Here is a 15341-nt window from a genome sequence, read left to right as displayed (position 1 = left end):
CATTTTCAATAGTCCAGCTTCTCCCCAAACAAAATAATCTTTCCTTTCTACCAAAAATACCAAAGTCAGGGGATGGGTTTATGCTGTGACAAATCTAATGTACCCAGGTAGGATTATCTTTAAAAATGTACTCTTAAAAAAAAAAAAAGGTTCCATTCATTTGGCTATTTGTCCCTGTGCTTTATCAAACCCTGGTTTCAACCAAAGGCTGAGGAGCCCCCAACTGGATCAGGCCCTCTGAATAGGTGGGACAGTTGATTGGCTTGATCTGTTTGGGAGGCATCTAGGCAGTGGTACCAGGTCCTGGGCTCGTTGCATGAGTTGGCTGTTTGAAACCTGGGACTTATGCAGGGACACTTGTCTCAATCTGGGAGGAGGGGACTGGACCTGCCTGGACTGAGTCTATCAGGTCAATCCCAGTCCTCGGGGGAGAACTTGATCTGGAGGAGGTGGGAATGGGGAGTGGGCTGGGGGGAAGGGGAGGGGGACAGGAAGGGGGAGAACAAGGGAATCTGTGGCTGTTATGTAGAACTGAATAGTATTGCAAAATAAAATAAAATAATAATAAAAAAAGAAGAAAAGGTTCGTTTTTAATTATGTGTAGGGGAGGAGCGTGCACCTGAGTGCAATGGCCATCAGTGGGGGTTACAGGGGTTTCTGAGGTACCCAAGGGAGTTGCTGGAAACAAATATAGGTCCTGTGCAAGAGTAGCGTGTGCTTCTAACTTCTGAGCCAGCTCCCTGCCATTTCACAATGTTCCATAGTTAACTTGATATGAATTCATTTTATGCTGACATATTTTACACTTTAATCCTACTTTTTTGTTTTAGCTGTGTTTTGGGGTGACATTGCCTTAGACGATGAAGACTTAAATATCTTTCAAATAGACAGGACCATCGACCTAACTCAGAGCCCCTTTGGCAAACTTGGACATACCACAGGTACGGCTGACTATTTCAACACATTTATCATTGTCTTGAGGAAAAATATACTTGAAATTCTGTGAATATTCTTAAAAACCCACATCAAATTTGACTTTGTACATGGAAATAAACATAGTTTAAAGTTTAGGTTCTTATTGTAGCTTTCACTTATAATTTTATTTAATGACAATTTGGTACTTATGTTCCATGCCTGGCTCTGCACCAATAACTTTTAGGAAAACCCCTGGAGATGATTTCAATATTAGTTGTTTTGACCACATTAGAACTATGCCTATATGGAAACCCAGAGGTTTAAAATATTGTCTTTTAAGGTTTAAATATCTTTTATAATTTCTTAGTATTATTTTTATTCTGAGTTCCCTTTTGGAGGAGATGGTAAGACTAAAAGGATAAACTTTTGTTTTTTAGTTATAGCTGATATATATATATATATATATATACATATCATATATATATATATATAATTATCGACTTCTTTATTAAGTTTTGAGGCAGTGTCTCATGCAGCCTAGACTAGCTTCTGCCTTGCTATACAGTCCACACTGGCCTCCAACTTCCGATTCTCCTCCCTTCACCTCCCAGGTGCTGTTACAATCAAATGCTACCACACCAGGCAGTAAAACATTGGTTTGATGCATTCCTTTTAATTTATTGAATTACTCCCTTTGCTAGTTTGACCTTCTCTTACTTATCCCATGATTCTCAACCTATAGATCATGACATTTCTGGCAGTCAAATGACCCTTTTACAGGGGCCACATATCAGATATCCTTCATATCAGATCTTAACTGATTCATAGCAGTAGCAAAATTGAAGTTAGGAAGTAGCAATGAAAATAATTTTGGGTTGGTGGGTCACCACAACATGAGTAGCTGTATTAAAGCATTACAGCTTTAGGAAGGTTGAGAACCACTGTCTTAGCCTTATGTAATAGTAAATATGTGTACAATTCCTCTCTGCTATCCAGCAGATAAATCTGTCTTAGAGTTAAGACATTTTACTGTGCATCAATATTTCCTTGTCTAACTCATTTGTTTTAGTAAGCTTTTGTCTCAGAAAATTTCAAACATATGGAAAAGCTGTATGATAATGCAGAGGATGCCAGTGGTATGATTCCTAAACGCAGCCGATGTTAACAGTTTGCTGTGTGTGTGTGTGTGTGTGTGTGTGTGTGTGTGTGTGTGTAGACATGCACATGCAAATGTGTGAAAACATTTTGAAATTAATTACAGAAAATACGTATAAAATGCCATATCACATTCCCATATTATATGTTTTAGCAAGCAGTTTCTAAAATAAGGGCATTGACTTATTGAGGTAAAATACCATTATCGCAGCTAAGGAAAGTCTTGCATGAGGAATACAAAAGATAAAATCTAAGGAATTGACTAAATACTCATATGTTTTGGCCTTTGTTATGTAGAGTGACAATCTTTCCTGAAACATGGAGCACTGTATGCACATATACAAATACAAATACGTAGGTAATCTATATCACATATTAATAACCTATGCTAGGATATCTTGAGAACGATATGTGGTTGGTATATGTACATTGGGCTGTGCATTCCAAATACTGCACACCTAAAGGCAGCAGAATTTGCTCTGTGAACTCAGCTTTTCAAAGCTATCAATTTTCTCTAACCTCTTACACACACACACCAGCAAAGGTGCAGGTCTTCTCATGACATTTTCATATCTATTTAGTCATAGTTGGCTCTCTTTCCAAGACCCCTCTGCTAGGCTTAGCATGGAATTTGGACAGCACCTTCCTTCACAGCACGCTTCTTCCTCAAACTTTTATTGGGCAATTTATTCTGGACGATAAAGAACTGACACCATTCTGCAAAACCCTGTGTTCATTAAACTATGTTTTGAGTTTCTATTCAAGTTACCCTTTGCTCTAAGTATTATTTAGGCCATTTCTTAGGTCTTACTTCCCATACTGTTTAGGAGCCATTGAGTTTCTGTGAATAAAAAACTTAACACTACCATTTAATGTTGATATTTCATTTAAATGTAGGCTCTGAGACAATATAGTTGGAGGGAAAATAATATCTCTTTATAGAGTACTGAACACAATATGATTTTGATAATAGCAACATTATAAGTCCAAGTTGACAAGCACAGAAGACAGAAAGCTCAGTTGTCACTTGTACTCTAGAGGTGAGTTTCAGATCATTTAAGTGTCCTGTATTTGATGATTTTACTCCATTTTTTGTTTTCTGCGATTTTTTATATAGAGTTCTTATTTTTCTCTTCTAATTTCAAAATGTCTGAGTTATATTTACAAATAGACACTTGATTGGTGTGTTTCCATTGCACTCCAGAACAGGTGACAACTCTACAACCCTTTTAAAGCTTCAGGAGCTGCCAGTGTCAAAACTTATTTCGTTTGTTCTTAATATTATTCAAAATTGCTTCACTATTCTTCCAAATACGATTTCCTTCCTGAGGCTTAGAACATCACCTTTCAATTCTATGATTCGCATCCATAGAACTATCTTGATAGTAGCCAAGATATGTGTTTATTTTTCATAAAATGACCCTTAGAGGTCTAGTTGCATGCATTTTGGCCCCATAGAATATAACTAAAGTCTCCATATAATGGTTGTTTAAAACAAGTAGAACCCATACTTTAAAAGGGTTTCAAGTGACTGCTTAGGAATGAGTACATTTGAGTGTGATCTCATCTTTCTGAAATGTCTGAAAAATTTAAAAAATTTTTCTCAAGCTGCACAGAAAAAAAATGTGACCATGTAATGCAAATAATTAAGCAGACTACTAGTCCCCGCTCCCACTGTTTGCCTTATAAGGACGTTGGCTTCTACTTTAAGAGGTTAGATTTCCTTAATCCTCTCCTCTTTTCTTCCTTATATTCTGGAACATCCTTGAGCCATTTTATCATTATTTTTAAAAATCTTGCAAATCGCATAATGTAATGTAACACATTTTGCAATTGAACATTGCATTGGGGTACTGACCTTGTGACTTTTTCTTGATTATATAAATTAGGGAAAATAACTCTCAAGATGTAGCTGAATGTATTATAAAACTGACCCGATATTTCAAAGTTTAGGAACAAAAGTTGCCCTGCAAGCCTGCTCTTTTAATGTTTTGATTTCCACTTATGGGCAAGACATCTGAACAGACTCAGTTTACATAGGGAAAATAGCTGGGAAGCCATCAATAGGGCTCTGTGACTTCCTGACATTCTGCATAGCATAGTTATGTGGCAACAGGTGGTGTCAAGGCCACAGAGAAGAAGAATGTTTCAGATTATCAATAGATAACTCAATTGTCATGATGCCCAAATAAAGTCATTTAGGTTGCTGGTGAGTTTCTCCCACCTCCTTATTCTTAGCTACTAGCATGTGTTCCTGTAGAAACTTTATCCTCTATAAAGATTCTTGGCTAATGCTTTTTAACACATTAATTCCACATAAAAAACCTAACCAAGCAAAACCCAGCAGTATTGCTATTGTTTTTTGGAAGGACTGGCAGCATTAGACTTAATATTTCTCCTTTATTCTTTAGGTGGATTTGGAGACCATGGCATACCAAAGAAACGAGGGGCCCTCTATCAACTTATAGACAGGATAAGAAGACTTGGCTCTGGTATATCAATGCTTAAAGTTGCAGACTCTTGATGTACAGTAAAAATGATACACATAGAAATTCAGTTTATTAAAATCAATGTGCCACTATTCTGTAAAAGAGGTAAAGGATACACTGAGAAAGAGTCCCTTTTGTATTTTGTTAATTGATAATCCATGCCCAGTATTTAGAACTTAAGTTGGAGAAAACTGAAATGTTCTCTTGACTTAGTTTAAGCTTTTCCTTATATAAATGATAAATATTAATTAATTGTTGATATGTATTTCTGGTTCATTAAGAACCATACCAAAATATTTTTTTATAGGCCATGGGGCTGCCTCAATTTTTGTCAAGTGAAAAAGAAATCACAGTGGTATTTGTTTCTAAAGGAAAGCCATTTTTATTAATTTGACAAAAAGATATTTCAGTTTAGAAAATAGTTGGACCAGGCATGGTGGTTCATGCTGGTAATCCATACCACTTTGGAGGTTGGTAAGGTGTATTGTCATAAGCTAGAGGTGGCCTGAGCTACACTATGGATTTTAGGAATACATAAGATCCTACCTCAAAACAAGCAAGCAAACAAATAACAAGCATATATACAAACAAACCTCCAAATAAAAACAAACCACAATCAAAAAGAAAACAAAATAAGAGTACAGCTTCAGTCCTTAAGAGCACTAGATGCTCATGTCAAGGACCTCAATTCAATTCTCAGCACCAACATTGCAACTCAGAATTGAAATTCCAGTCCCAGGGTACCTGATGCCCACTTCTGGCTTCTGCAAATATCAGGCAGAAATGTAGTGCACAGACATTCATGCAGGCAAACATCTGTATACATGAAAATAAATAAATTTTAAAACAACAACCAAAACACTATGTGGTGATACTGTGTTCCCCAAAGTATTGTGCATCCTAATAAACTTATCTGGGGTCAGAGAACAGAACAGCCACTAGATATAGAGGCCAGAAAATGGTGGCACACACACCTTTAATCCTATCCCTTGGGAGGCAGAGATCCATCCGGATCTCTGTGAGTTCAAAGCCACACTGGAAACATTCAGGCATGGTGACTCATGCCTTTAATCCCAGGAAGCGATGGAAGGAAGCAGAAAGATATATAAGGCGTGAAAACCAGGAACTAGAGTTGGTTAAGCTTTTAGGCTTTTGAGCAGCAGTTCAGCTGAGATCCATTTGGATGGGGACTCAGAGGCTTCCAGTCTGAGGAAACAAGATCAGCTGGGGAATTGGCAAGGTGTGGAAGCTGTGGCTTGTTCTGCTTCTCTGATCATCCAGCACTCACCCCAATAACTGACCTCAAGTTTGATTTCATTAATAAGATCCTTTAAGTTTCGTGCTACAACACTAAAATAAAACAAAATAATAATAACATGTTTGTATATGCATGTATATATTTCATAAATGCTTTATTCTGGTTTCACAATTAGTTAATGCCTATAATATTAAGCTTATTACCATTCATAGCTCTGAAATCATTCTGTAGAATCCTTTATTTAAGTTTAATGTTCTAATATTGCTTCACTTAATAGGTTAATGATTCAATAATCAATGAACACGCTTTCCAGAAGTGATCTTTCTAAGCAAAGACAATATGTTTGCTTAAGGACATTGAAGGGATAGACATACTCCAGACTTGTTCATTGGGTCTAAATTCAGTATTTATGACAATAGAGCATTTAATAGTGAGGGCATCACAGTAACACTGATTGATGAATGAAAAGAACAGTCATGAACATTCATGAAAAGCAAACACAGCAGGAAAAATTGCAAGAAAGACAAGGAAAATTAGACTCTGAGTTGGAGTTTTCTCTGAACAGGCTGCATTTTGCTATTCTGTTACTATGTTGTAGCAGCGGCTCCTCTCCTTGATAGCTGGAGGAGAACAGAGAAGGGAGGAATGGAGACAGCCTATTGTCTCAGTGGCCAGCAGTTTATTTTTCTTAACTATGTATGTGATGTAACATTTATGGCTCTACCTTGTACTATTGGAACACCAACCTGGATTTCAATGATTAAGTACTTGGCCAGAATAATTTAAAGAAGTAATATTGAAAATTGAGCTCTCTCATGGAACAGTATCTATTTTATCAACTGTGATGAATGGCTCATGGGCTGATATGATAAGCGGTGTAAGACAATTTTTCCATGATCTTATACTCTTTCCAGACTTCTATATCCTATTGCCTGAAATATTGAAATTCTTCATGACTCATCCATAGGGCACTGAGAAATGATGTTGGGACATGAAATACTTAAATATTTCCATATATTTTTAAAGTATATAAAATGACTGCCATTTTTCCTTTAATGCAGTTTGGGCATATTTATAGTACCAGGATCTGCTGACTCCCCATGGGAGACCTTGCCTTGGAGGAGGTGGGAATGGGGAGTGAGTGGGTGGGGGGAGGCTAGGGGTAGGTGGAGTGAGGACAGGGGAATCTGTGGTTGATATGTAAAATGAATAGAAAATCTCTTAATTAAAATAAATAAATAAATACATATAGAAGACAGTTGAACTTTTGTCCTTGAAGAGAAGTATGATTCTCTGACAGGAGACTTCTGTTTGACAGATATTTTAAATGTCGCTACAGGCTTGGAGCAAAATAAGACCACTAAAGGAAAAGCATCTCTGAAATTCTCAGAGCAAAATGAGAAAAATCGAGTTCCCAGAGCTGCTACGTCAAGAACGGAAAGAATATGGCCTGGAGGTGTTATTCCTTATGTCATAGGAGGAAACTTTACTGGTAAGACATTCCCAGTGAGTGACTCTGTGTGTGTGTGTGTGTGTGTTGTGTGTGTGTGTGTGTGTGTGTGTAGAAAATACACTATCCAATCAAATGTGGGGAAAAAGGGCTCAATTAACCTGGGTTGCTAATTTATAATATCTCTGAATTTGAAGTAAATTATCTTTAGTCTTTCATTTTAGGGTCTAAAGTATTGTGCCGGATTTTATACTGTTTGAAATTTACTTTGGAAGGCAGTGTCTCTGCAGTGATAGGAAGAATGCACACGCATCCCTAGAGTCTGTCTGCACATATTTGTAGAGCTAGTGGGTCTAACCCTCTGATTATAAAATGAGTGTGGATTCTGAGCAATGACTCATGTGTGGTGCTGTGAACCAGGCACGGTTGACTTCAGTGCTGGCTGGAGCCCTGACTGCCAGCCAGGATGGGGGAGCCATCACAAAACATGCCTCCCTGAAAGCCCACACTGTTTTATTAAAGTCATGAATTTTTCCAGGCAGCCAGCGAGCCATGTTCAAGCAGGCCATGAGACACTGGGAAAAGCACACATGTGTGACTTTCACTGAGAGAAGTGATGAAGAGAGTTACATTGTGTTCACCTATAGGCCTTGTGGGTAAGTAGAGAATGGACTTCAGTTTTGAAGACTAAAAGGGGAAGGCTGATAGGTAGGATCCCTTTCTTCCTGTTTGTGTAGTACGTTGGCCAAGAGACAGTCTGAGTTTTGCATAAGAAAATTTGCATTCAGACAAAGGTATTTTATGATCACTGGGCTTTGTACCTCTTTGCAGGTCATTTCTCTTGGTACAGCAGTTTTTCTAGAATTCTGCTTTCTGTGTTCAGAAACTTCACTGTCCATGTCCAGTCTCCCTGGGAAATCTAAGCAGTTGGTTTCTAGTACGGTTGACCATCATGTCATTTGGTCTCTGGGTCCTATGTTGGGACTCAAGTTCCTCCCTGTAGCATCTCAGACCGTTAGGCCAATCTACCTGCTCTCCTGTCTTAATTTACCAAGTTACCACCACAAGCAATTGCCTTCCAAGCATGCTGAGGCGAGCAAGATTTTATACTTTCTGAGATTCTTTGGTGTTTTCTCCTACAATAGTGTTTCACAAATGTGCTTACAAGATAACAAATACTTTCTTAAAAATTATTTTAGGAAAAGAAATAATAAAACAAGGACATAACATTTAAAAGAGGTGTGGGGATTCAGTAGGAGTTGGGGAGGAAGTGGGAGGTAAATAGGATCGATTTATATGCATATATGAAATTGTTATAGACTATTACATTGAAATAAATAATGATTTTAGGAAGTTGGCAAGATGTCCCAGAGAGTAAATGTGTGTACAAACAGACCTGGTTGCCCAAGTGGTCTCCAAAATCTACATGCTGTAAGCAGAAAATCAACTCCTACAAGTTCACCTCTTTATCTCTCCATGTGCACCCAGTCATGTATAGTTAGTTCCTCTTTGACAAATGAATAATAAATATAAACATTTTTCAGTTAAAAATGTTCTGTAAATATTGAGATTATATTTTAGTAGCTACTTCTACAGCAGAAGTACCAATAGCCATAATTAATTAATTGAGTGCATTTTCTAAACTTTTTTGAAAGGAAAACTGGTACTCTTCTCTTTATAAGTGAATAGTCATTTATATTCAAGAACATTTTATGCCTGACTTGTAAAAAAAAAGCCCAACTTCCTTCAAGAAACATTAGGGACTTAGAGTAATGGCCACATAAGCTGTTTCTGTCTTCGCGTCTCCCACCAAATCTCATACTTCAAGCTACAATAGTAGCAGCTCTCCAAGTAGTGACAAACACTTCCAAGTCCTTCTGTTTGGACTGGAGAGATGGATCAGCGGCTCAAGGAAATCACTGCTCTTCCAGAGGACCCGAGTTTTGTCCTTAGCACACACATCAGCACAACCTGCAGATGCCTGTAACTCCAGTTCCAGGGGATCCAATGCCTGTGGCCTCTGTTGTCACCCTCTCTCATGGGCATGCCTCCACCCCCACATATACACATGATTAAAGAAGCAATAAATAAGTAAAAAAAAAAAAAAAAAAAAAAAAAAAAAAAAAACTCTAAAAATGTCCTCTTCTGGAAATCTTCAAACTTCTCTCCTGTGTTTGGAATTAATTTACATTTTTATCTAGAAATTGCTCGATTTGTTTTCTAGCAGTACTTGGTAGTGGTTCCTTCTGTTTTTGCTTCCCTCTGACCAGAAGGCACACAGGGTTGGACTTTCTCATTTACAATGTTCCTAACCGTCAGTAGAGAGATGTGGTGGCCATGAGACCCAAACATCATGAACATCCACACCATTACAAAGTGTTGATTTTCCTCTTTTTCTCTTTTTTTTTAACTTGGAAACTTCTATCATTTTACTTAACTAAAGAACAGTGATTATGGCCATTGGTAGTTAAATCACTTCAGAGTCTCTAGATTTTTTTATTTTTTAATATAATTTTTTACAATGGAAAGTAGATTTTTTTTTCATACAATATATTCTACTTAAGGTTTCTCCTTTCCCATATTCCTCGAAGGTCCTCTCTACTTCCCTTCCCACCTGGATCCTCACCCTTTTTTGCTCTCTCTCATTATACAGTGATCTAAAAAAAATAATAATAAATATTTGTTAAAGGCTCTCAACAAAATGTTTATTTTTAATGTTATTTCATTTATTTTGAACTTATTACCTGAAGCTCTTCTTGACACAAGAATTTATCTAATGGCAATAACTATTTGAGTACTTTGTGTTTTATATACAGAAGTCAAAATGGTTACTTAATTCTTTTGGAGGAAATATTCGCTCTATCATGCCCCCTTTCCTATTTAAGGGAAACATACATAATTTCAGTGAGTATGGGAGTGAGTCTGTCACATTATTTTCACTTTTCCCATGTTTGTCTAGATGACTTAACTTTAAAAAGTAATGGATTTCAATTTTGGTCTCACCTCAATGATGTTAAGAAAAGTTAAACATCATTATCTCCAGATATTTTTGGATAGTGCCATAAAGTATTATCCATTGTTCAGTAATTGAGTAATATTTCCTTCAAATTGCTTGAGTTTTGGCAGGGTAATTTTCAGTTACCTTTGAAGCGCTTTCTTCTTATATCTGTTTCATATTTCAAATATCCAGCTCTCTATACTTCCTTCTGACTGTCTAATTTTAAAAATCATAGCCCAGTTCATGTATTTCTAAATACATAATATGTTTGGATTGTGGTGATATATTGTGTACCCCAATATATTGTGTACCATAATAAACTTATCTGGGGATCAGAAGACATAGCCAGCCACTAAAGTAGACGTAGCAGTGGTGGCACACACCTTTAGTCCTATCACTCAGGAGGCAAAGATCCATCTAGACCTCTGTGAGTTCAAGGCCACACTGGGAACAGAGCCAGGCATGGTAGCACATACCTTTAATCCCAGCACTTGAGATCTCATGCCTTTGCTACCAAGTATTTGGGAAGCACACATGCTTTTAATCCCAGCACTAGGAAGGAATTAAAATGGCAGGGCACAGAAAGGTGTATATAAGGCATGAGTAAACAGAAGATCTGGCTTTGGAGGCTGAGGAGTTAGTTGGTGAGGTGAGGTTGGTTGTGGCTTGTTCTGTTTCTCTGATCTTTCAGCTTTCACTCCAATATTGGCTTCAGATTTTTTTAAATTAATAAGACAATTTAAGATTTGTGTTACGTGGATAAACACATCTTTCCTTTTTTCCATTCTTCAACTTTATAAAGCATAGCACTGCTTTTGTTTGTAATACATTGATATTTACATTCATTTTATTTTCTCTTTAAAGTTTCTCATTTTGCTTTCATCCTTCCAGACGAATTTTCCCCACTTACCATCTTTTAGATCTTGTTCATAGTTTTTTTTAATTTTTTTTAATTTTTTATAAATGCACTTTTGAGGTAGGTGCTCTGTTTAGAATGTAAAAGAAGAAAACAGATTAGACAATATGAAAAGTCTCTCGGCACAAGACAATTCGTTCCTATGACAAAGCATATGGTGACGGTGTGGAGACCTCAAAAGGGGTATAATGGACAAGTGCTCCTGTCCATGGGGCTCTATCCTGAGATGCAGTTAACATACCCAGTGAGACTCCACTGGAGGAGACTCATTTTTCCTCTGACAGTGAACATCAATTGCAGACAGCTGCTTCTTGGTTAGGGATGGGAGCCTGTGTCCACTTCCCCTCCAACAAAATGAACTCAAGGATATTTTTGTAGACTTTTTGTCTCTGATGATTTCGGAATTTTTTGTCTTGCTAATCTTTTGTTTGTTATTTTGATTTTTGTTTTGGTTCTCTCTCTCTCTCTGTCTCTCTGTCTCTCTGTCTCTCTGTCTCTCTGTCTCTCTGTGTTGTGTTGTGTGTGTTGTGTGTGAGAGAAGAGAGAGAGAGAGAGAGAGAGAGAGAGAGAGAGAGAGAGAGAGGAGAGGGAGAGAGTTGAGTGGGGAGGAATGTGGGGAGCAGCATATGAGAGCAATTGAAGGAATGGAAAACATATCAAGATATATGGTATAAATATTTGTTTAAATAAAAAAAAAAAAGAAGAGAAAAATGTCAGAGCTGAAGATGGATGCTCCCAGAGATTTCACAGGAGAAGCCTGGGCAAACAAGTTCAAACTAGCCCATTCTTCCATTTTACTTAATTTCTAGTTCTAGAAATGGGCATTAATACATGAATGGAAATGTCACATTAGTCCCCACAGATCTGTAAGAGTTACTATTTGTCAATTAAATAATCAGGAGATAGTAATGTCTCTCAGTTGTGAAACACTTGCCTTGTAAGGCCCTGGGTTTGATTCCTAACAGTTCAAAATTAGCAACTAAGTAAAACTGAATAAATAAAATAGCAAATGAATTTTAAATGAAATAAGATAAAACACAATTGCCTTATTCTTTCCTTGGTGAAATTCTTCCTCAGACTTGGTTCTCATCCATTTTTAGATGCCCACAGTGGGATTTTATTCACAGTTACCTTACCTCAGCTTGCTCAAGTAATAGTACTTATCTTTGTCAAGGACTAGTGCATAAAACTTACCTTGGTGTCCCTCATGGCACCCACATATTATTTTACATATAGGTGTTCATGAAAGTATAGATGTCACCATTATTTCAGCCTCATAAATTTCTTAAACAGTAAAACACTGTGAGAATTTATCTTTTACATCAAAATAATTTAAAGAGTTGCAAATTACCCAGACATAATTAAAAATGAGACATTTTACATTTAAAATATTTTTGTTTATTTTTGAGATTTAATTACATTTTCTCCCTTCCATTTCCTCCCTCCAAATCCTCCTATATACCCTTCCCCACTTGCCTTCAAATTCATAGCCTCTTTTCTCATTACTTTATATATATATATATATGTATGTATAATTTCATATATATAATTTCATATATATGTGGTCCTATTATAACTTGTGGAGTCCATATGCTACTCCTGTGAAAATCCGACTTCTGAGTGCCATACAAAAATGTAATTGTCTTTGAATGTGGGGCGTTAACAACAGCTTCCCAGAGTTTTCTTGAGTGCAATCAGCAGGAAATATTAGATAGAAGGATTTATGGTGAGAATCTTGCAGAGATAAACAGATAGAAAATAAAGATAGCTCGAGAGGCTGGAACTATTCCAACAGGCCGGACTGTCTCTGGCCAGGGTTTTATAGAGACGCAAAGCAAAAGACTTAGACAGCAAGTGCAGACTATTCAGACACTGCATCAGCCGTGTCTGATCATCTCTATTCACTGCTGGTAAAGCACGAAAAAACTCTCACATTGAACCATTTCAGTAGGAAAATTTAAATAAAAAAAATTAATCTGAGAACTTACAATTTTCAATGAATGGCTGTTATAATAGTGGTAAGTATTATAAAAGAATTATCAATTAACTGTAAAGTAGTATTTTTCATGGAAATTATTTGATTTGTTTTTGTGAGAGATTTTTGTCACTAAATTTATTAATTTAGTCTAATGTCCTTTATCTCTGCTATTTCTCTATTACCTTCTTCTGTAATATTTGTCTACCTAATTCTCTTTAACAGCTGTTAAAAAAAAACCAACTACCAAGTTAATTTGTTTAACTGCTTTCTAGGTTTTATTTCAGCATTTGAGTTTTGACTGTTTGCACTAAGATAGTAGTTAGTTTATCCTGTGCTTATTTTGACTCTTCTGCCATTCTGTGCCATATATTATGGATTACAACATTGAACAGAAGGTGTTTTCTTTCTGCAAAAGAATAATTTCACTTAGAAGATTGTACTAGCCCAGATTCTTGTGTGCAAACGACAGAGACAAGTTAATTTAATGACAAACAATTTATTAGTTGGTTTTAAATGAATTCTTGAATTGTGATGAGGCAAAACTGGAGAGCCAGGTTGATGGATGAACCTCAGAAAGAGTCCTGTTAACTCCTACTCTACCTACTGTCACCACGAGAGTCTTATCTCCCCTTCCTGACTTAGCTGACCTCATTTCCCATGAAATACTTGTGCAGGCTGTGCCACATCTGAGACTCTGTTCTGTGAGCTAGAGCTGGTAGGAGTCCGGTCTCCTAAAATGCTTTGATTCTAGAAAAGGCAGAAAAGAAGAAAACAAAACAAAAAAACCCACAATAAATTCTTAAAGGAAAGGTAAATGGAGAAGATTGAAGGTCAAATTTGTGCAAAGACTTGAAGAAGGTAGAGAAGAGAGGTTTTCTTGAAGGTCTGAATTTCTGATGGGATAGACAGGAAAAGACAAGGAAGCATGAGTTAACTCCATGTCCAAGGCATAGCACAGGGGTATGGATATAGTGAAGTGATAATATGGAGAGTGGTGAGAGATGAGCTATATGTGGGAAGATTTATGGGTATGAAGATCATTTAGAAGGCATCAAAACAAATGGCCCTCTAGCTCGGTTGCTTAGCGCAACAAATGCTGTTTACTAACATATGGCCATCTAAGTCCTATGTGCAGTCTCATGGAAATGCCTCGCGCTGGTCATAGTTCTTCTTATGGCAGACCAAATGGTAACCACATGGTCAGCCACGTGTTGGCTCTTAACTGTTTTCTCCAGAAATGACAGTTTGGGCTTCCGTGATGTTGTCCAGAGTAAGCCATGTAATGAAACCCAGAATTAGTGGAATAGGGACTTGTAATCATCAGCCAGAGATGGGGAATGAGTATTTTTGAGCATGGACACAATTTACCACAGAGTTGCTGAATAATCGCATAATCGGACTTGACATATAAAAACTATCATGATGTTAACAAGACATGGTGAAAGTGAGGTAAGAAAGAACAGGAGAATAATTAGTGGACAACCCAACACGCCACATGAGAAATGGTAGATTAGAAAAGGGCACTGGCATTGCAGTCACTGAGAGGTGGATGGATTCTGGGCTTAGCTTAAAGGTATAGCCAAGAGGATTGACAACTAGAAAGAAGGGGAGGCTTCGGGATTACTGTTGGTATTTGAATTGAGAAAGCCAAAGAAGATTAAAATTGCCATCTGTTTTCACCAGGACGAGTTAGCCAGTGTGTGGAGAGGTTTATTTATTTATTCTTTCATTGATTGAGAACTAAACTGGGGAGATACTCAGTGAGATATTTACTTTTCATTGATGTAGAGAAGCTAAGGAGGATGGGCGGATATTTCAGCGAGCTCTGCAATAGGTACTGTCTTCAGTAAGCACCTCGCCTTGGGTGCTTGTGCTAAGTCAGTGAATAAAAGGAGTGGAGACTCCTGCCCTCTTGTATTGAACAGTTTAATGGGGCACTTGAAATTTTGTGGTCTAGGATTTTCTAAAAATAGAAACTAACTAAAAAATTGAGTCAGTTTAGTGAAGATCATATAGTGATTAAATGAAATAATTGGAAGTAATTTGAAAGGAATCACAAAAAGGTAAAAGGAACCCTAGGTTATGGATCGACAGAAAGAAAACTTTTATGGTATTTTGGTATGTAAACCTTCAACGAAAGCCAGGCACAGGAGATTTTGATTACTTTCTATAATTCAAGGTG

At 37.1% G+C, this 15341-nt stretch overlaps 1 protein-coding gene across 1 annotated transcript in view; it reads left to right on the top strand.

Moving 5' to 3' along the window:
• Window positions 1–15341, top strand: part of Tll1 (tolloid like 1) — a 184168-nt gene that overhangs the window by 84281 nt on the left and 84546 nt on the right. Inside the window, exons 2-5 of the mRNA XM_028881029.2 lie at window positions 831–941; window positions 4482–4562; window positions 7157–7309; window positions 7806–7923. Coding sequence (XP_028736862.1) covers window positions 831–941; window positions 4482–4562; window positions 7157–7309; window positions 7806–7923 — 463 coding nt within the window. The remainder of the gene's footprint in view (window positions 1–830; window positions 942–4481; window positions 4563–7156; window positions 7310–7805; window positions 7924–15341) is intronic.

The sequence above is a fragment of the Peromyscus leucopus genome, chromosome 17 (assembly GCF_004664715.2).
Source record: "Peromyscus leucopus breed LL Stock chromosome 17, UCI_PerLeu_2.1, whole genome shotgun sequence".
Taxonomy (NCBI): domain Eukaryota; kingdom Metazoa; phylum Chordata; class Mammalia; order Rodentia; family Cricetidae; genus Peromyscus; species Peromyscus leucopus.
Note: the sequence above shows the minus strand (reverse complement) of the source record. Positions and strands in the feature narration are given on the sequence as shown.